At 37.9% G+C, this 17469-nt stretch overlaps 1 protein-coding gene across 8 annotated transcripts in view; it reads right to left on the bottom strand.

Moving 5' to 3' along the window:
* The window catches only part of APC (APC regulator of Wnt signaling pathway), a 99538-nt gene that overhangs the window by 27330 nt on the left and 54739 nt on the right, over window positions 1–17469 (bottom strand). For all 8 annotated transcript variants that reach the window (XM_075136669.1, XM_075136674.1, XM_075136671.1 and 5 more), the window contains 3 exons: window positions 13833–13941; window positions 11591–11704; window positions 6698–6781 (listed from right to left, as the gene is read on the bottom strand). In XM_075136669.1, coding sequence (XP_074992770.1) covers window positions 6698–6781; window positions 11591–11704; window positions 13833–13941 — 307 coding nt within the window. The remainder of the gene's footprint in view (window positions 1–6697; window positions 6782–11590; window positions 11705–13832; window positions 13942–17469) is intronic.

A 17469-nucleotide genomic window follows, 5' to 3' on the forward strand; every position in this document is an offset into this window, starting at 1 on the left:
GTTTTGGCCAGGATGGAGTTGATTTTCTTCCTATTAACTGGTATAGTGCTATGTTTTGGATGTAGTGTGAGAATAATGTTGATGACACACTGATGTTTTGGTTGTTGCTAGGTAATGTTTATGCTAGTCAAGGACTTTTCATGTTCCCATGCCCTGCCAGATGTGCAGGGGGCTGGGAGGGAGCGTGGCCAGGATGGCTGGCCCAGCTGGCCAATGGGCTATTCCATACCATATGACGTCATGCTCAGCATATAAGGCTGGGTGAAGAAGAAGGAGGGGGGACGTTTGGAGTGATGGCGTTTGTCTTCCCAAGTAACCATTACGCGTGATGGAGCCCTGCTTTCCTGGAGATGGCTGAACACCTGCGCTTTCCCTATTAAACTGTCTTTATCTCAACCCAGGAGTTTTTCTCACTTTTACCCTTCCGATTCTCTCCCCCATCCCACCCGGCGGGGGGGCGTGAGCGAGCGGCTGCGTGGTGCTCAGTGGCCGGCTGGGGTTAAACCACGACAGTGATGATGGTGTATCTATTAAATAGTTTTGAAGCATCTAGAGCACAAACATGGAGATATTTCATTCTCTGACAAGAAAAATTTCTGCTCCCATCAGCACTCTCTGTCCTCCTCCCATTCACACACATTTTGTTTGCTACAAGCTACTTATGAAAGACGCGGCTTCCCATTCCCCTCAAGCGCTCTCAAAAATAGGCCACTACAAAAAGTAGTCAACACGCAAATTAATTCATAATTATAAGGCAATTTTTAACAGTTACTAGCAAAGTTTATCTAACTTTAAATGCAGTATGCACTCACAACATGCACAAACATTACTGTCACATAAATCATCAGCTGGGCTTGAATGTCAAATCTCTAAGTTCACACTGAAGAGTTTTTACCACTTCAGCCACTGAAGTAACAAAGAAGCTGTTCTCTTCATGCAGACTGGCTCAAAGGAGTTAACCATTACACAGGCAGCAGATAGCAGGCATTTATTGAAAACTGATTCTTTGTATAAATAGGTGTTTATTATAGATGTATTAATATATCTAATATAAGTACCAGTGTATATTTATTATATATGCATATTATATAAAATATAAAAATATGTATCCACATGCACATATGGATAATTAAAATATATTTTTGTATAGATATAGCATGACTGTAAATAAATAAATATTAATCTGACAGACTGTGGATTAGTGGTTATAACGACAGTATAACCACTACAAGTATGCCCCCTCTTCACATTATCTTTTAATACTGAACGTAGGACCTGTGGATGAAAATATATAAACTACGAACCACATCAGCAAAGAACCAGAGTGCATAAACAGCAGCAGGCTCTGTAACCTCTACAGGAGGTACAGCAGCTAGAGAATGGCACACAGGTCCCCTGGGTTAAGCAGCACCACCTATTTTGAAGCATGATTTTTGAAGAGGTGTAAGCTGGGTTTATAGCCCTCTGCCATTTCTGAACTCTGGCATCACACTACAAAAGTCACTCTAATGTAGTATGCTTGTTTGCTCTCGCAGCAAAATGGTGGCAGACCGGACGTGCCTATTACAGGAAGATGGAGCCGCTCCCTCCATCTTGTTTGCCACCATTTTCTAAGTGCTTCTGAAGTCAACAATAACTATCTCTTGCCAATTATTAATTTCCCTGTATTTACTTGTAGAAAAATGATAAATCTCTAGCTATTTTATGACATTTGCAAGCATAGTAGGCCTTGATAATTTTTGCTAAGACAACCAATTACAAATAATTTTACCTAACACTTTGTCAGTATGAGTTGCCAAGACAGCCTGCTGTGTACTTATTAGGACAGAAGACTTTTGCATGCATAAACCACTGTTTTCCCCCCAATATTCAACTATCCTATTATTTTTTGTGTATGGAAAACTACAGATATACTATTATTTTCTAGATACAAGAAAATGTTTATTTTGCCATTACTTCATATTAAACACAATACACAAACAGGTATAAGTAAGAAGGTAAGACAAAGAACAATGCAAAAAAGAAAAATAAGAAACTGTAAGATTGAAACAATTTTGCTGCAGTTGAGTCAAAGAAAAAAGAAAGTCTAGTGAGTCAAATCCTTGAGAGAACTCCTGTCCATCACCGTTTAAACAGTTTAAAGTTTGCTGAGCATAATCTCAGTATGGAATAAATCCTTTACATTTTATCTACAGCAATATTGCCAAATGAAAATACTTCACGTATTTCAAATGACAGATACTATGAAAGAAAGGCCTGTACACTATAACAAATTAAAAACCCCTTATTAAACACTTGCCAAGAATTTGCTTTTTTCTTTTAAATTATTTCAGATTTGTACCTGACAGCCAAAAATTCTCTTTGGAGGGGTGTAATTCTACAGTGGATTTCAAACCTCATTATGAAAATCTTGCAAAACATCTAACAGAAGTCTCACGAAATTTGAAGGTACCATCACTTGCAGGTAAATTACTTCAACTCTTTCTAGTAGCATTTACAAGACTTAGTAATATGCCAAACCTTAAAAATGTGCTAAAATGTGAGCCAAAATTTTCTCTGCTCATTATTTCCAAAAGCCTTTTTTATGATGCAGTATTATATTTGGTCTTACTCTACAAGTTATATTGCACTTGGATTTCACAGTGATTGGCATCACCACATGGGCCAACTATATCAGTAGACAAACTATGGTATTTATTATTGTTATTACTAAATCTTTATAAACATAAGGAGCACAAATCTTTATAAACATAAGATACATGGGTATCACTATATCAGGCACAGTATAAAAATAATAAGTGTCTCATGTTTCTATTTTTCAATTACACAGACTCTGCAGTGTTTCAGTGACTTTGACTGCTACTACCTTCCTCCTTGCCACTAGGCAATTTCAGAACTAGATCCAGTTGTTTTCCATGGGAGATGGCCATCCTTTGGAAGTGGTTAAAACACACTATAAAGTATTTATAAATGTGTAGTGACTGCCTCCTTTACCACAGCATCCTGGTAACTCTGTCCTAAAATGTGTAACTATATAACCAGCCATCCAGATGCTTTACAGGTAAGACAAACCACAACAAAATTTCCGTATATTAGAATTTCCATGTATTCAGCAGCCAAATAATTTGGTGAAAGGAGTGAAGAACTAAGACAAAAAAATTCTGTAGTTGCATTTCAATGCTGTTTGAGTCCTTGAGCTTACGTGAGTCCAAAATCCAGTGGGTTTTTTTACCAGAGTAAGAGATAAACACTCTGGGGACAGGATCTGTCTGACTAAATGGGGCAAAACTATCTGCTGAGAGTCTGGCCAACCAGGCAGGGAGAGCTTTAAACTAGAAATGACTCGGGACAGAGTGATTCCCCAACAAACAACTAGAGATTCCGTTGGGGATAGGGCAGGTTAGGCAAGGGCCCTGGTTGATGGGAATACAAGGACAATCAACGCAACTGAGATGAAGTGTAATCTCCTTGAGCATAGGCATGTAAGGAAGGAGGTGCAGCAGAACAGTCTTATGGGGAAAGCTCTCAAGCCTGTGCTGGGGAATCAGCACGTTTTGGGTGCCTCTCTGGCATGCCTCTATGCTAATGCACACTGTATGGGGAACAAACAGGAGGAGATGAAGCGTGTCCAGTCATGGGGCTATGACCTCACTGGGATCATGGAGATGTGGTGGGATAGCTCATACAACTGGAAGGCTGCAGTTGAGGAATACAGACATTTTAGGAAGGACAGGCTGGGAAGGCTCAGGGGAGACCTTATCGGTCTCTACAACTACCTTAAAGAAGGTTGTAGCAAGGTGGGTGTTGGATGATGAGAGGAAATGGCCTCAAGTTGCAACAGGGAAGGTTTAGACTGGATAGCAGGAAAAATTTCTTCACCGAAAGGGTTGTCAAGCATTGGAACAGGCTGCCCAGGGAAGTCGTTGAGTCACCATCCCTGGCGGTATTTAAAAGACCTGTAGATGTGGCACTTAGGGACGTAATTTAGTGGTGAACTTGGCAAAGTTATCTTTACAGTCGGACTCGATGATCTTAGAGGTCTTTTCCAATCTAAACGATTCTATGATTCTAAGGAGAGGAGGGGAAGTTGTCCTTTATGCAAGAGAGCAGCTAGAGTGCATGGAGCTCTGCCTGGGGTTGTGTCAGGAGTCAGTCAAGAGCTTATGGGTGAAGATGAGCAGGCAGACCGACATGGGTGTGGCTGCAGTGGACATCTGCTAAAGACTTCCTGATCAGGAACAGATGAGACCTTCTCCAAACAACTGCACGAAGCCTCATATGTACAGGCCCTGGCCCTCATGGGGAACTTCAACCACCCTGGTGTCTGCCGGAGGGGCAATAGCAGGATGAAACATTCTAGATTTCTTGAGTGCTCTGATGACAACTTCCTGACACAAGTGATCAAAGAGTCAACAAGGAGAGGTACTGTGCTGGACCTGATACTTACAAAAAAAGGAAGAACTGGTCAAGGACGTGAAAGTTAGAAGCAGCCTTGGCTGCAGTGACCATGAGATGGTAGGGTCAGGATCCTAAGAGGAGGGAGAACAGCAAAAATGAGGACCACAGACCTGCACTGCAGGAGAGCAGATTTCAACCTCTTCAGGTATCTGTTTGGAAGAATCCCATGGGATACAGACCTGCAGAGAAGAGGGGTCCAGGACAGCTGGCTGATATTCAAGGATCACCTCCTCCAAGCTCAAGAAAGGTCCATCCCAATAAGTGGGAAACAAAGTAAGGGCAGCAGGAGGCTTGTATGGATGAGCAAGAAGCTCCTAACTGAACCTAGGCATTAAAAGGAAGAGTACAAGAGGCAGAAGTGGGGTCAGGTGACCCAGGAGTAAAGAGTTGCTGTCCAATCATGCAGAGATGTGGGGCAACAAGAAAGGACTCTACAAGTACATAAACAGCAAAAGGAAGACTAGGGAAAATGTGGGCCTTCTGCCCTGGCAGCAGTCAGCAGGGTTTTACAAAGGGGAAGTCAGCTTGATCCTTCTACCATGAGGTGACTAGCTTGGTGGATGAGGGAAGAGCAGCTGATGTTATTTACATCAACTTCAGTAAGCCTTCAGACACTGTCTCCCATAACTTCATCATAGACAAGCTGACATGTATGGGTTAGATAACTGGACAGTGATGTGGATTGAAAACTGGCAGAATAGCTGGGCACCAGAGGGTTGTGATCAGTAGCACAAAGTACAGTTGGAGGCAAGTCACTAGTGATGTACTCCAGGGGTCAATACTGGGACCAGTACTGTTCAACATCTTCCTTAATGACCTGGATGCTGGGACTCAGTGCACCACCACCAAGTTTGCAGATGACAGAAAACTGGGAGGAGAAGCTGATACACCAGATGGTTCAACTGCCTTTCAGAGGTACCTGGACAGGCTGGAGAAATGGGCTGATGGGAACCTCATGCAGTTCAACAAGGGGAACTGCAAAGTCCTGCACCTGAGAGTGAAAAACTCCAGGCACCACTACATGCTGGGCGTCACCCAGCTGGAAAGCAGCTTGGCAGAACAGGACCTGGAAGTCCTGGTGAACAAAGTGAACATGCTAGCAATGGACCCTGTGGCAAAAAGTCCAACAGGATCCTGGGCTGCATCAGGAAGTGTGCTGCCAGCAGGTTGAGCAAGGTGATCCTTCCTCTCTACTCAGCTGGTGAGACTGCATCTGGAGTACTGTCCCGTTCTGGCCTTTCCAGTACAATAAAGATATGGACTTACTGGAGCAAGTCCTGTGCAGGGCCACAACGGTGCTTAAGGGACTGGAGCATCTCTCATGTGCAGAGAGGCTGAGAGAGCTGGGACTATTCAGCCTGGAGAAGGGGGGGATCTCATCAATGTGTATTAACACCTGGATAGGCTAATATGTCAAAAGACCAGGCAACTTTAATTATACACACTACTGTGCTTCACTTATAAAACCAGATTTTCCCCAAAATCCTGGCATTATGAAACCATTATTTTTCAAAATGGAAAAATATACATCCCTTAATAATCCAAATGCTGCTCTGAACTTTCACAATAGTTATTTTAGGTGCAGACAAACCGTAAAATATTCAGGTCCATACAATTTATATTTAATTTACCTGTACAAGAAATGGAGTTGACCTTGTAAGTGAATTTCCACTATGAGAGCAATTTTTGCTAATGGCAATTACTACTATGGACTTTGTAATTTACAGGAAACATTATCTTGTATTTCTTAATACAGAACCCATACTTAAACACCAAAAATATGCCAGGCTTCTTTACGGAAGGCGACAGAAGCTGTATTCACCCTTTTTTTTAATCTCATCTCCCTCAAAAGATAAGTAAACCATGAAGGTGCGTATCAGAGATTCATATTTAGAAAGGCATGTACAACTGATTGTTGTAATTACTCGCTAAAGCCAAGACTCAGCCTTTATAATACATTGCACTTTGCAATTTTTATTGAAATTTCAGGTTAAACTTTTAACTGATATATCATTAGTGATTAAAGTTCAATAGTAGCATGAAGACTAATCCAAGTATTCCACCCTCAGTTCACTGGTAAGAGAGCAAGTAACAGCCTACGTATATTGACTAGTTGATTAACTGTGACATCACTAGCTGATGGAAATAATCCTGCCTACCACTTTATTCAAATAATTTGGGTTTTTTTAGAAAAAGATACATACCATAATCAAAAGAAGGCAAGTAACTGCTCACTAACCTCTGCTTCAGCTGCTTGTGATTGCAGGAGCTGTCTTATACGAAGAATGTCCTTCTCTATTTGTTGAATTCTCGCCACCCTCACCTGAAATGAATGCCTTTTCATGTTAGATTTTGTTCAAAAACTCCTTTTACTTACTGTATAGAACAACAATATGAAGAGTTCTTTGCAAATACAGCTGACTACAAAACAAAACTATTTCATTCAAGTGTTCTTCATAATAAAATACAGGCATGATGGCAAACATTCAAAATGTAGTGAGTAGTTGCGTTTTTAATAAAACTGATACTCATTTGGATAAAATAGGTTGTCACACAGTACACATTCAGGTATAGAAAAATGCTCCTGTTAACTTGCACAATTTTCCTGTTTCTGAAACTGACTGTGCAGATCTTTAGCAGATTATTTGACTTTCATCTCAAATGTTAGAATTCTACTTGCCTTACAGAGATTTGAGAGATTTAGATTTGCAGAGTGCCTTGAAGGTATGAAGTCCCGAATGACTTCTAGTATATTCAGTTACTATAATGATTTGGGAGTTCTGCTTATGCACAGCCTCTGAATATTTTCTGCTCCTACGAATCTCAAAAAATTTAACAGGCTAAGTATGAAGAAAACTACATACTGCTTCTTTGGTTTGTCTGGGATTTTATAGAATCTTTTACAGCCATATGGTTACTCATTCCCTACTGCAACCATTCTGTGGTTAGTAAAGGGAACGTTAAAAAACCCAAACGTTATAGGATACATATACTCCATACAAGTTGAACTGTGAAGCACAGGATGCATTATGATTCTGTGAAATCGTAAGTGTACTAAGTTATATATCCCTGTATGAGCTTGGTAATTTAATAAATCGACATTATTTGACTTCAAAAGCAGGCAGAAAATAATTAGTCCAATAGTATCAGGATATGAACAGAACACTAAACTGATTAAATAGTATTTTTTTGTGTGATGGATAGTTTAATAAAATGGACACATAGTTGAAAGAAAAATCCTGATTCTTTCACCTTATTTACAATGCTATACTAAAAAATGCAAGGCTTTGTGCATCTAGAGGACACTGCAAGGATCAGCATTATAACCAATCTTAACACCTTTATTATCCGAAAATGGAAATAAGATGAACTTTGAAAAGGTGCTAATGTCAGAAGCTACACATGGAATAGAAACACACAATGTTATCCAGAAATTTTAGAAATATAAAAGAAAATATAATCACAAAAAATAATGAATTCCTGAAATTCCTGCATCATAAGTGGCTATGGGAAAAGTATCATAAACGTCAACATTTATTAGACATGCAAAGCTATGAACATTAAACTATAAATTTGATTTGAATTTGTAAAGCAAAGTATCAGAAAAAATGCCAATACAAATTTGAACAAACTTGAAAGCTGCACACACAGAAGCCTCAGCACAACGCGAGGCAAACAAATAATTCATCCTCCCTTTCCTCCTGAATCAAGAAATTCTTAAGTATTAGAAAGATAATAAAAATATATTCCTGGAAATTACTGTGCATTGGTGAAGTGATGAATGATTGACAGAATATGTCTCTCATTGTCTTTAAGAATGACTTGAATTTCCCCTAAATTGAGTTTCTTTTTGTGTAACCAGCAATTTATTCCATAAAGGGCATCAAAAGAAGCTGAGTATCTGTATATACACATCTAAAAATGGGGAAATATTTTTGTGCAGATGAAAAAAATTAAATATTGTGTGATTTGCCCACTATCACTGATAGAGTCCTCAAAGGGACAGGAATTCAATCCACCCTTCCCAGTTTTAGTCCAGAGATTGAAACATCAGACCATTCTTCTTTCTGCTAATTCATTATTTGTATTACAGGAAAATTGAGGACTTCCATTAACCAGGAGCATATTTTGTACCAAACACTGTACAACCAGAAAAAAGAATGTGTTTCTTGCCACAAAGGCGTACAGCCTAATGGCAAATGTGCAAAAACAGATGAACACAATCAAACAAGCACCAGGAATGGTTTTAACTTTAGAACCTATGCAAGAAACATCACTTTTTATTCCTATTTGTTCATAGCATAGTCCCATTCATTCTGTTATATTTACTCACGAACATGAAATTGTTGGATAAAGTAACTTAACATTTAAAGTCACAAATTATTTGGATTTCACTGCTGCAGTAAGACTTCCAACAAAAAAAAAATTCCTCCATATTCACAGTGATAGAAAAATAATCACTCTCTAGAAATTAAAAATAAGGAATAGCATTTTGTTTTAAAAGATTTTTGATTTTATTTTTTCAAAATAAAATATACATAATAGACAAAATTATTAATGGGTTGATCTACATTTACAAACAAGACCACTGTATGAATCTAACAGTGCCGAAATCTTCATCTGTATGAGGCTTCAGGATCCAAATTTTCTTATATCTTTAGTGGTCTGCTGTTTTAGCAAACTTTTAAGGATCTTGGGATAAATTCTTATGAGACTGAGCATTTCGTGTGAGATTTTAAGTAACCGTAAACATTAAGAAAAAGGAGATCCTTCTTGTTTTGGCATGAAGGAAAAATAAATTCTACGTGAACATGATTTCAGTCTTGAAATTGGTATTTCAATAATAACTAAAGCTTGCTTCTACTTATATATAGGTTACAACATCTGAATAGTCAAAACATGGATACGGATGCTTTTTTGTTTTTTAGTGTAAATAATTAAACAAGCTAAAATAGATTACTAACAGTCTTCCAATGCACCTTTCTGAGTAACTTTTGGGCATGTGCTTGTATACAATCTTCATAAAAGATAACATAAACAGTGAGTTGTTGTGAGCTAACTCGCTTCAGAAAGAGGAGGTTAACGGAAACAAAGCCCAATCATGACAGATGAAAGAGGGACAAGGCCATTATTTTAAGGTCCACGAGAAAGGGTGGCTAGTGCATCAATTATTTGGGCAACAGCAGGTTATTCTCTCACAGAATAAATCTCTCAATACAGAGATGTCTGCAATCCCAGCCTTTATATAGCTGAACCGAGCTCTCCCTTCAATCTACATTTTGCATTGTATTGTGTGTCACAATCAGTTAGGGTGGAAGGAAAATACAGAGCAGAAAGAAAGTTGAAAAACTAGCAAGTTCACTATACTTGCCAAATACGAATGGTTCTGTTTGCGCATTTAAACATCGCAGTGAAATAATCCAGAATTTGCTTTTATGCATTTGTACGCCAATGAACTTCTACACAGTTTTGGCACCTGTCCTTGGTAAAATGAAACCAAGGGGAATTACCAGTTAAATTCACAAGAACCCCATGCAGAAGTAGTTACTTCGTATTTTATAATCTTTATATAACCACAATAGACACTGTAATTTCTGTAAGTATGTAAGTGTTATAGAGAATAAAACAGTTGTGATAAACCCATGGGCAAACATTAATTCAGAAAACCATAAAATATTTTAACATCTTCTTGGTAGCATTTTTTCCCACATGACATTAAAAAAGAACAAGCAGGGAAGAAGCTACTTTAGGGACAACTTAATTACTTTCATAGTGATATAACTACCATCAAAATGTTTCTCTGAAAAAATTCATTTATTCTCTGCCTGAGTGCATTTAGAATTTCACCAGCAGCCTACCCTACCTATTTAGCTTACTTCATCTTACTCTAGCTTAAGCTCGTTAGCAGCAAGAGAACGTTCCCAGAAGTTCTGGTAACACTTTCTTCTGCAACAGGGCTAACCAGACATCTGCAGACAATCCTGAGTCTGCTCTGCCTTCGCTCAGAACTAGCTGACACAAGTTGCACAGCTGAATTTGTGCAGGGCATCACCACTGCTGATAAACCTCGATAACACAGCCATATGGCTTCCAGATCAGAGCCAGTTATTATCCAGGCAGATTAAGCTTGAGTCTGTCTGAGTACGTCTATATAGACAAATCCCTACACAGCCTTTAGGTACATACCTGACAATTGCAGGACATCCGTCTTGCTAAATACTTATAACCATACAAATTTTCTGAAAAGTCCTGCTAAATTACTCACTTGAAAATTTAAAGCAGCTTTTCTAATTATAAACAAAATTAATTAGAAATGTTTCTTATGCAGCAAAATTTTGTATCAAGTAAACCTGGAGAGAAAAATAGAGCCTAAAAAGACTGTTTTTATTGAAAGGACGTATTTTTGTAACATTCATCATAAAAAAAACCAGATTATCTTATCTGGTTATTTAACATCTCTGGAAATAAATGGTAATAAATAATTCAAATTGTCGCTCTACTATTGTGGGGGAATAGTTTTTATAACCAGCAAGCAACTGATTATTCCATTTACAGATTCCACAAAATTACATGCTGAGTTATACTTCCAAATGTGTGTAATGTGATTTGCATACAGAATTGTACATGTCCTCATCACAACGCAAAACAAGTCTTGGTGAGAGCAAACAACTTCCAGATATGTTTGCAAATTACATTTTACTTTAATACCTTGTTTTCAAAGATTACTCCTTGATACATGGTTTTTGGTTACGGAAATTTAACAATAGTAGATGGATTTTATTGTACTTAAAAGCATGAAAAAATCCAGCATGACAGATGCAAAATAAAGCAGTTGCAAATGTATGTTTGTTTGAAGCTAAAATGGTAATAAATTATAAGCAAATAATCTTAAAAAATGTTTTCTTTGAAAGAAACTGTCTACTTCTGGCTCACAAGTCTTCTTTTGAACAGGCACAGGAGGGTACTTTTTGCTGAGTAGTTATTTCCTATGTTCTGATTCCTATTTTTGTATTTGAAAGGCTAACTAAATGCTCTAAGGTATCACTGTGTTTACCCACACAACTACCAATAATTTAATAAAAATGCAGAAAAACTTTTTCCATTCCTTCTAACAATGAAAGACAAACTATACCTGTGCTCGCTTCTCCATGTCCTGACAAGTACCTAGTTGTTCTTCCATTGCAGCTCTGATTTGCCTTGCCTCATACTCCAGCTGCCTTCTGGTCATATCTGTTTGCAAGGAGAACTGAAATGGAAATACAGAGAAGGCATTTTACTAAATAATGTTTATTTAAATGATGTATTTCTCTGAACAAAAGCAGAACAATTGCTTTTCCACACTGAACTTCATAAACAAACAAAACATAATAATAGGTCCTTAAAATATGACTACATTATTAAAAATAAGAACACAATGTTGTTCAACCAACAGACTACCTGCAAGTTTTGTCAAATGACAAAATATAATACATAAACATTGAGACAGTACCATTCATTGAAGCCTGGAACATCTGGCTACTAATGTATGTCAGCATACCAAAAAAATTGTTATGCGTGCCATCTCAATCAATATTTTCAAAAATATTCAGAGGTATCACGCTACGGCACGTAGTGATGGTATTCATACTACTGCTATCCACCCTACTTTTAACTATCCTGTGAAAAAAATACAAGTGTTCAATTAATGAACAACAACACACAGCTTCAGGGAAGACATTCCAACCAGTAGATTTTTCAAGGCAGGAGAAAAGCACTTCACTGGTTTTGGATAATTATTCAGTTTGCAGATAAATGAGTCTCCAAGAGCAGTCCTCGCAGAAGACTTCACCAAGGTCAATTCAGAAAGTCAAAAAGAGACAATCATCTACAAATACGTAAAATGCTACTAAAAAGAATGGGTTCTGTCATTCTATTGTGGCTGGAGCAAGTAGTAATGAATATATATGCCCCTCAAATACTGTGTTCAGTTTTGGGCCCCTCACTACAAGAAGGACATGGAGGTGCTGGAGCGCGTCCAGAGGAGGGCAACGAAGCTGGTGAAGGGCCTGGAGCACAAGCCTTATGAGGAGCGGCTGAGAGAACTGGGGCTGTTTAGCCTGGAGAAGAGGAGGCTGAGGAGAGACCTCATCGCGCTCTACAACTACCTGAAAGGAGGTTGTAGTGAGGTGGGTGTTGGTCTCTTCTCCCAAGTAACTAGCGATAGGACGAGAGGAAATGGCCTCAAGTTGCACCAAGGGAGGTTTAGATTGGACATTAGGAAAAATTTCTTTACTGAAAGAGTGGTCAGGCCTTGGAACAGGCTGCCCAGGGAAGTGGTGGAGTCACCATCCCTGGAAGTATTTAAAAGAGGTGTAGATGAGGCACTTAGGGACATGGTTTAGTGGGCATGGTGGTGTTGGGTTGACGGTTGGACTCGATCTTATAGGTGTTTTCCAACCTTAATGATTCTATGATTCTAAATTACCACAAAAGAGATTTAGTGTAGATGTAAGAGCTAAGTTAACTGATTACCTATGAAACTGGGGAGACAATCTTAAAAGCTACAATAGAGTGATACAGATACAGCTGACAGTGCCTTTGGGAATGGGTTGCACTTCCTGGAGATCCTTTTCAAACCTTCTCCCCTTGCTTCTGGTGTTCTGATAAGCTCAGCCATGAGTCAGTGTTAGATTTGCTGAAGTCCAGCTGCTTCACTCCAGTCACAGAAGTGTTTCCATTGTCTATTCCCATTTCCAGGAGTATGAAATCGGGTATGGCTCTGTAAAGATGGGCAACCAGGTCTTCCCAACACTGTACGTATGAAGGAATGCACTGCAAATATATCCAAGCTGCTGAGGTCTGACAACAGGAAAACCTGTATTATCTGGGATATCAGACATCTTCATTACCCCAGATGATGTTGACTTGACTATAAATAGTTTGGAGATCCAGGGTAAAAGCTTGGAGCAACAATACCTGCATAGGCTACAGCACACTTCACTTGCTGTTATGAATTAAAAGCTCCTGTGTAAATTGCCTCTTAGGCTAATATTGCTCTCAAAATGAAAAGAATCCATTAAATAACAGAACAGATGGACAAAAGACCTTTGGGGGAGAAAGAGTTAAAGAAGCAGCATACTGACATGTAATTCATTTGTCATAATGATTTTTCAGCGCTCCTCTACCACTGACATTTATACTGATAGGTATGAATTTTAATGTGTAAAATTATATATGAAAAAATGCATTATTTAGCCTAAGTTAGCTTTACATAGTGAATAAAAAAAGTTTTAAATTAAAATAATAGTAGAGAATGTCACTAACTTTAAAATATACAGCATCTAAACAGAGATCATAGCACCAGATACACGACGAAGCATACAGAAGATACTTACATTTTCAGTAAGGGGGAGACTATCAATCCTTTTAGTCAGGTTCTGAAGCTGGGCATAATACCAGTCCTTCTCTTTCTCTTCCTTCTCAAGCTCCGCAAGCAAGAGAGATCTATTAAAAACAGAAGTGGGAAATGTCTCACTATTAAGACCTCATTACCATATGTAGGTACAGAAATAGACATTGATACCTATTAAAAAAAGGTTAAATGAGAAACAAGGTTTGAAGAGAACACTAAGATGACATTTGGGAAGGTGGACGCAGTTCTCTGGCCCTGGCTAAACAACATATCTACTCCTCTGTGCTAAACAAGTCTCTAGCTTCTTGTATATCAGGTCCACATCCATAAAATAGGAAAATACCTACATTTCTTTACAAAACTTTTGAAATCTAAAGCTAAGAGGCATTTTGTGAAAGCAAAAAAAAGTTATTAGTCATGTGCTAACTTGTATCCTGCTTCTTTTAGACAATATGCTTTGTACAACGCATCAAACCACATTTAAGAAAAGGTCTGGATGTCACAGGAGCATATACATCCCTGAATCACATTACTGAATTAAATTATCTCATCTACCTTTGCGGTGTCCCCTTAGTAACTTTGTCACCCATACCAAAACAAAGTAGAAAGCACACAAAATCAAGCAATTTCTATGAGTATTAAAAATACTTCAGCAGAGTATTTTCCATCAAATGTTACAGACAGGATATATTTGCAGCTGTTTAAAACATTTTAAATGAGTATCATACGCATACTGCATACCTGAGTAGTATATGAGAAAGATAAGAAGATTAATATATGCAGCCTACCAAGAAAAAAATCTAATAGAAATTTTACTAATATCTTTTTTACTAATACTATTTTATCAACCCTTTATGAACTACATTTACAGAGTTGCAAATTTTATCAATATAGTTATACAGCGTTCATTGTTACAACAGTTTTCAAAATAGGTACTGAAATTTTCAGGCAAAATCTGGCTAGTAGGAATATGCAGAAAAGCCACTCTTGGTTTTTTGTGGTTGCGGTTTTTTTTGTTGTTGTTTTGTTTGTTTGTGGTTTTTGTTTGGGTTTTGTTTTTGTTTTTTGTTTGGTTTTTTTTTTTAAAATACAAGTTTATTAGTTCCTTATAAATGCTTTCTGTGAGCACTCTTCTTACTGCTGACATTTAAATATTATTAACATTAACTGAAATGCTAAAATCGACACTTAGCCAGAAGACACAAAGCTGCATACAAGTTTGCCCAGTATTTATTTCCCATTCCTTAACTTCTGCATCCCTCTCTCATCTCAGGTTGTGGTCTTTCTGAGCAAGAGCCATATGAACCTTCATAAAGCACACAAATGCACTATGGATAATTACTGTAAGTTGTTAAGGAACAAAAATACAGCATACAACAAAAATACAAATTTCCCCTGACTACTTTGATAATGCACCCCAGTCATGATTTGAGATGAAGATAGTCAAACTTCCATATGACAGAACTTCATGTAGAAGAACTAACTTAAAAATATGTATTTTAAAGGATCTGTTTGACTTAGATACTGCTTTAAAAATGTTTCAAACTAGTTTTGATGACTTAACATTTATACTCCATACCCAATGCAAGTGATCTGACCAGTGTTCGACAGGATCCCTCGCTACAACTGCAAGAGACTGAAAAACTACACACATCTAAGAGTGCTAAGTGTTTTTAAACATTAACAGAATGATACAAATTTCCAGATTTGATTCAACAGTTATGTTGAAACAGAACTGTTTTAACAATGTAAAGACTACGCATTAAGTCATTTACTGGGCAGCTTTTACATCAGACAGGTTTACAATCAAAATCAGTGAAAAAATGCAACAAAAGACAATTACCATTACAGGTAACTGTAGCACGATTACAGGAATACAGTAATTCTTCAGCCACAAGGATGGGGCTGGCAGGAATTCCTTAAGTCTTTTAGACAGACTGAAGGAAAAGCTAATAGATGGTGCTCGGGGAAAGCCTGTGAGGAAAGTCATTTTTTCGGCATTCCGCCTGCCCCTCCTCTTAACACATACCCTGGGTGCCTGATCTCTGCGCACACAGGCATTCTGCATGGGTCCCCTTTTTAGCACCTTGGGTGCCCATGCACCCGTTACATCCAGTTTGCGAAATCGAATTTGCAAAAGCATAGTTAATGCAATCCCTATAAAAAGTATTTTTACTATATGAGGATTTGCAAATGTGAAAGGACTAATTCTGCCTCTGGAAGTCAAAGAACCAGTAGTAGAAACCAGAGAGATTACTTTCAGCTAAGTGAACATGCGACTAAGTTCCTCTTGTAAAATGTAGGGTATTCAGTTTGTGAGACACTGTGTCATTCAATCTGTTTTGACATGCACAACGGATGCTAGAAGCAAGAAAAGAACTTAGTGCTCCATAAACAACATAATGCATGACCTGAGGGTGACTCCATTAATTTAAGAGTGTCATTTTTGCTTTATCTGGGATTACTAGTTTGGCGTCACTGCTCCATGAGAATTCAGGTTTTAACGATGTCTTTAAGGTCTCTCTTTAAGCTTGAAGGGTTGGTACAACTATAGCAGGCTGCCCTTCAATTTCCTTGAAAATAAGCAGCAAGTCTCCATAGATGTGTCTGATAAGCTGTTCCCTGCACTTAACATTACTGTTGGATACTATACCAACTCCTTTTCAGCGTTCTGGAACTTCTTGAGGTTAGGAGAACGTTTAAGATAGAAGAGCTGTTACCGGTCATGGAAGAAAATGGATGGAAAAACCCAGTGCAGTTATTCCATCTTTTTACACCCCCAAATGGTTTATACCAGAACTTTCACAGTATCAGAGAAAATTCTGAGAATGTAGCAAGGCGAATGAAGCAAGCATTTGGAACTTCACACTATTTTTATGAGTTAACAAAAAGTTTCCAATTTGAACTGCTTTTCTGAAGGGTGGGTATTTCAAAAGACTTCTCTAATGTGATATTTTTGAAGCTCTCAACAATAGACGAATCTGAATGAATGCAAAAAATTGGCTGCTTCTTTTGGAAATCTTTCTGCATAATTATGCCCATTTTATTCCCAGTTAAAAGGCAGAAGGGAAACAAACTACATGCTACTCGCATTATGTAAATTACAATTATAATTAATAATTTCACTTCAATTGGTAGGTGACAAAATAAAATCTTGAAAATGCAACACTGCTGACAGATACTGTAAAGACTGAGGTAAGTCGTACAGTCAGCCAAAGGGAGGTAAGAGTAGGGGGGGAAAGAAGTCATGAGATGGAGAAAATGCTCAAAATCTACATTAAGAAAATAAAAAAGGAGTGGCATAAACTACAAGGAATATACAAGGCATACAAACATTTTCAGAAAAAATTCATCATAAGAATGTCATCTTTGGTGGTAAATTACAGAATTTACAAAGGTGAGATTATTAAATTTACTGAATTGCAATAGGCAAACCAACACAAAAAGTAACCTGCAGTGTACTCTGAAAAGTTTTTTTGTTGATATAGTGTCTTCCAAATACACTTGGAAATAGCCGGAGAGAAAGCAGGAGATATTTAATGAATAGTGTATTCTAAATTGGTAATCTAAAAACATACACCCCCCACTTTTTTCTCTTTTCTTTTTTTGACTTTGAAATT

Source organism: Calonectris borealis, chromosome Z (assembly GCF_964195595.1).
Source record: "Calonectris borealis chromosome Z, bCalBor7.hap1.2, whole genome shotgun sequence".
In the NCBI taxonomy this organism is placed as follows: Eukaryota; Metazoa; Chordata; class Aves; order Procellariiformes; family Procellariidae; genus Calonectris; species Calonectris borealis.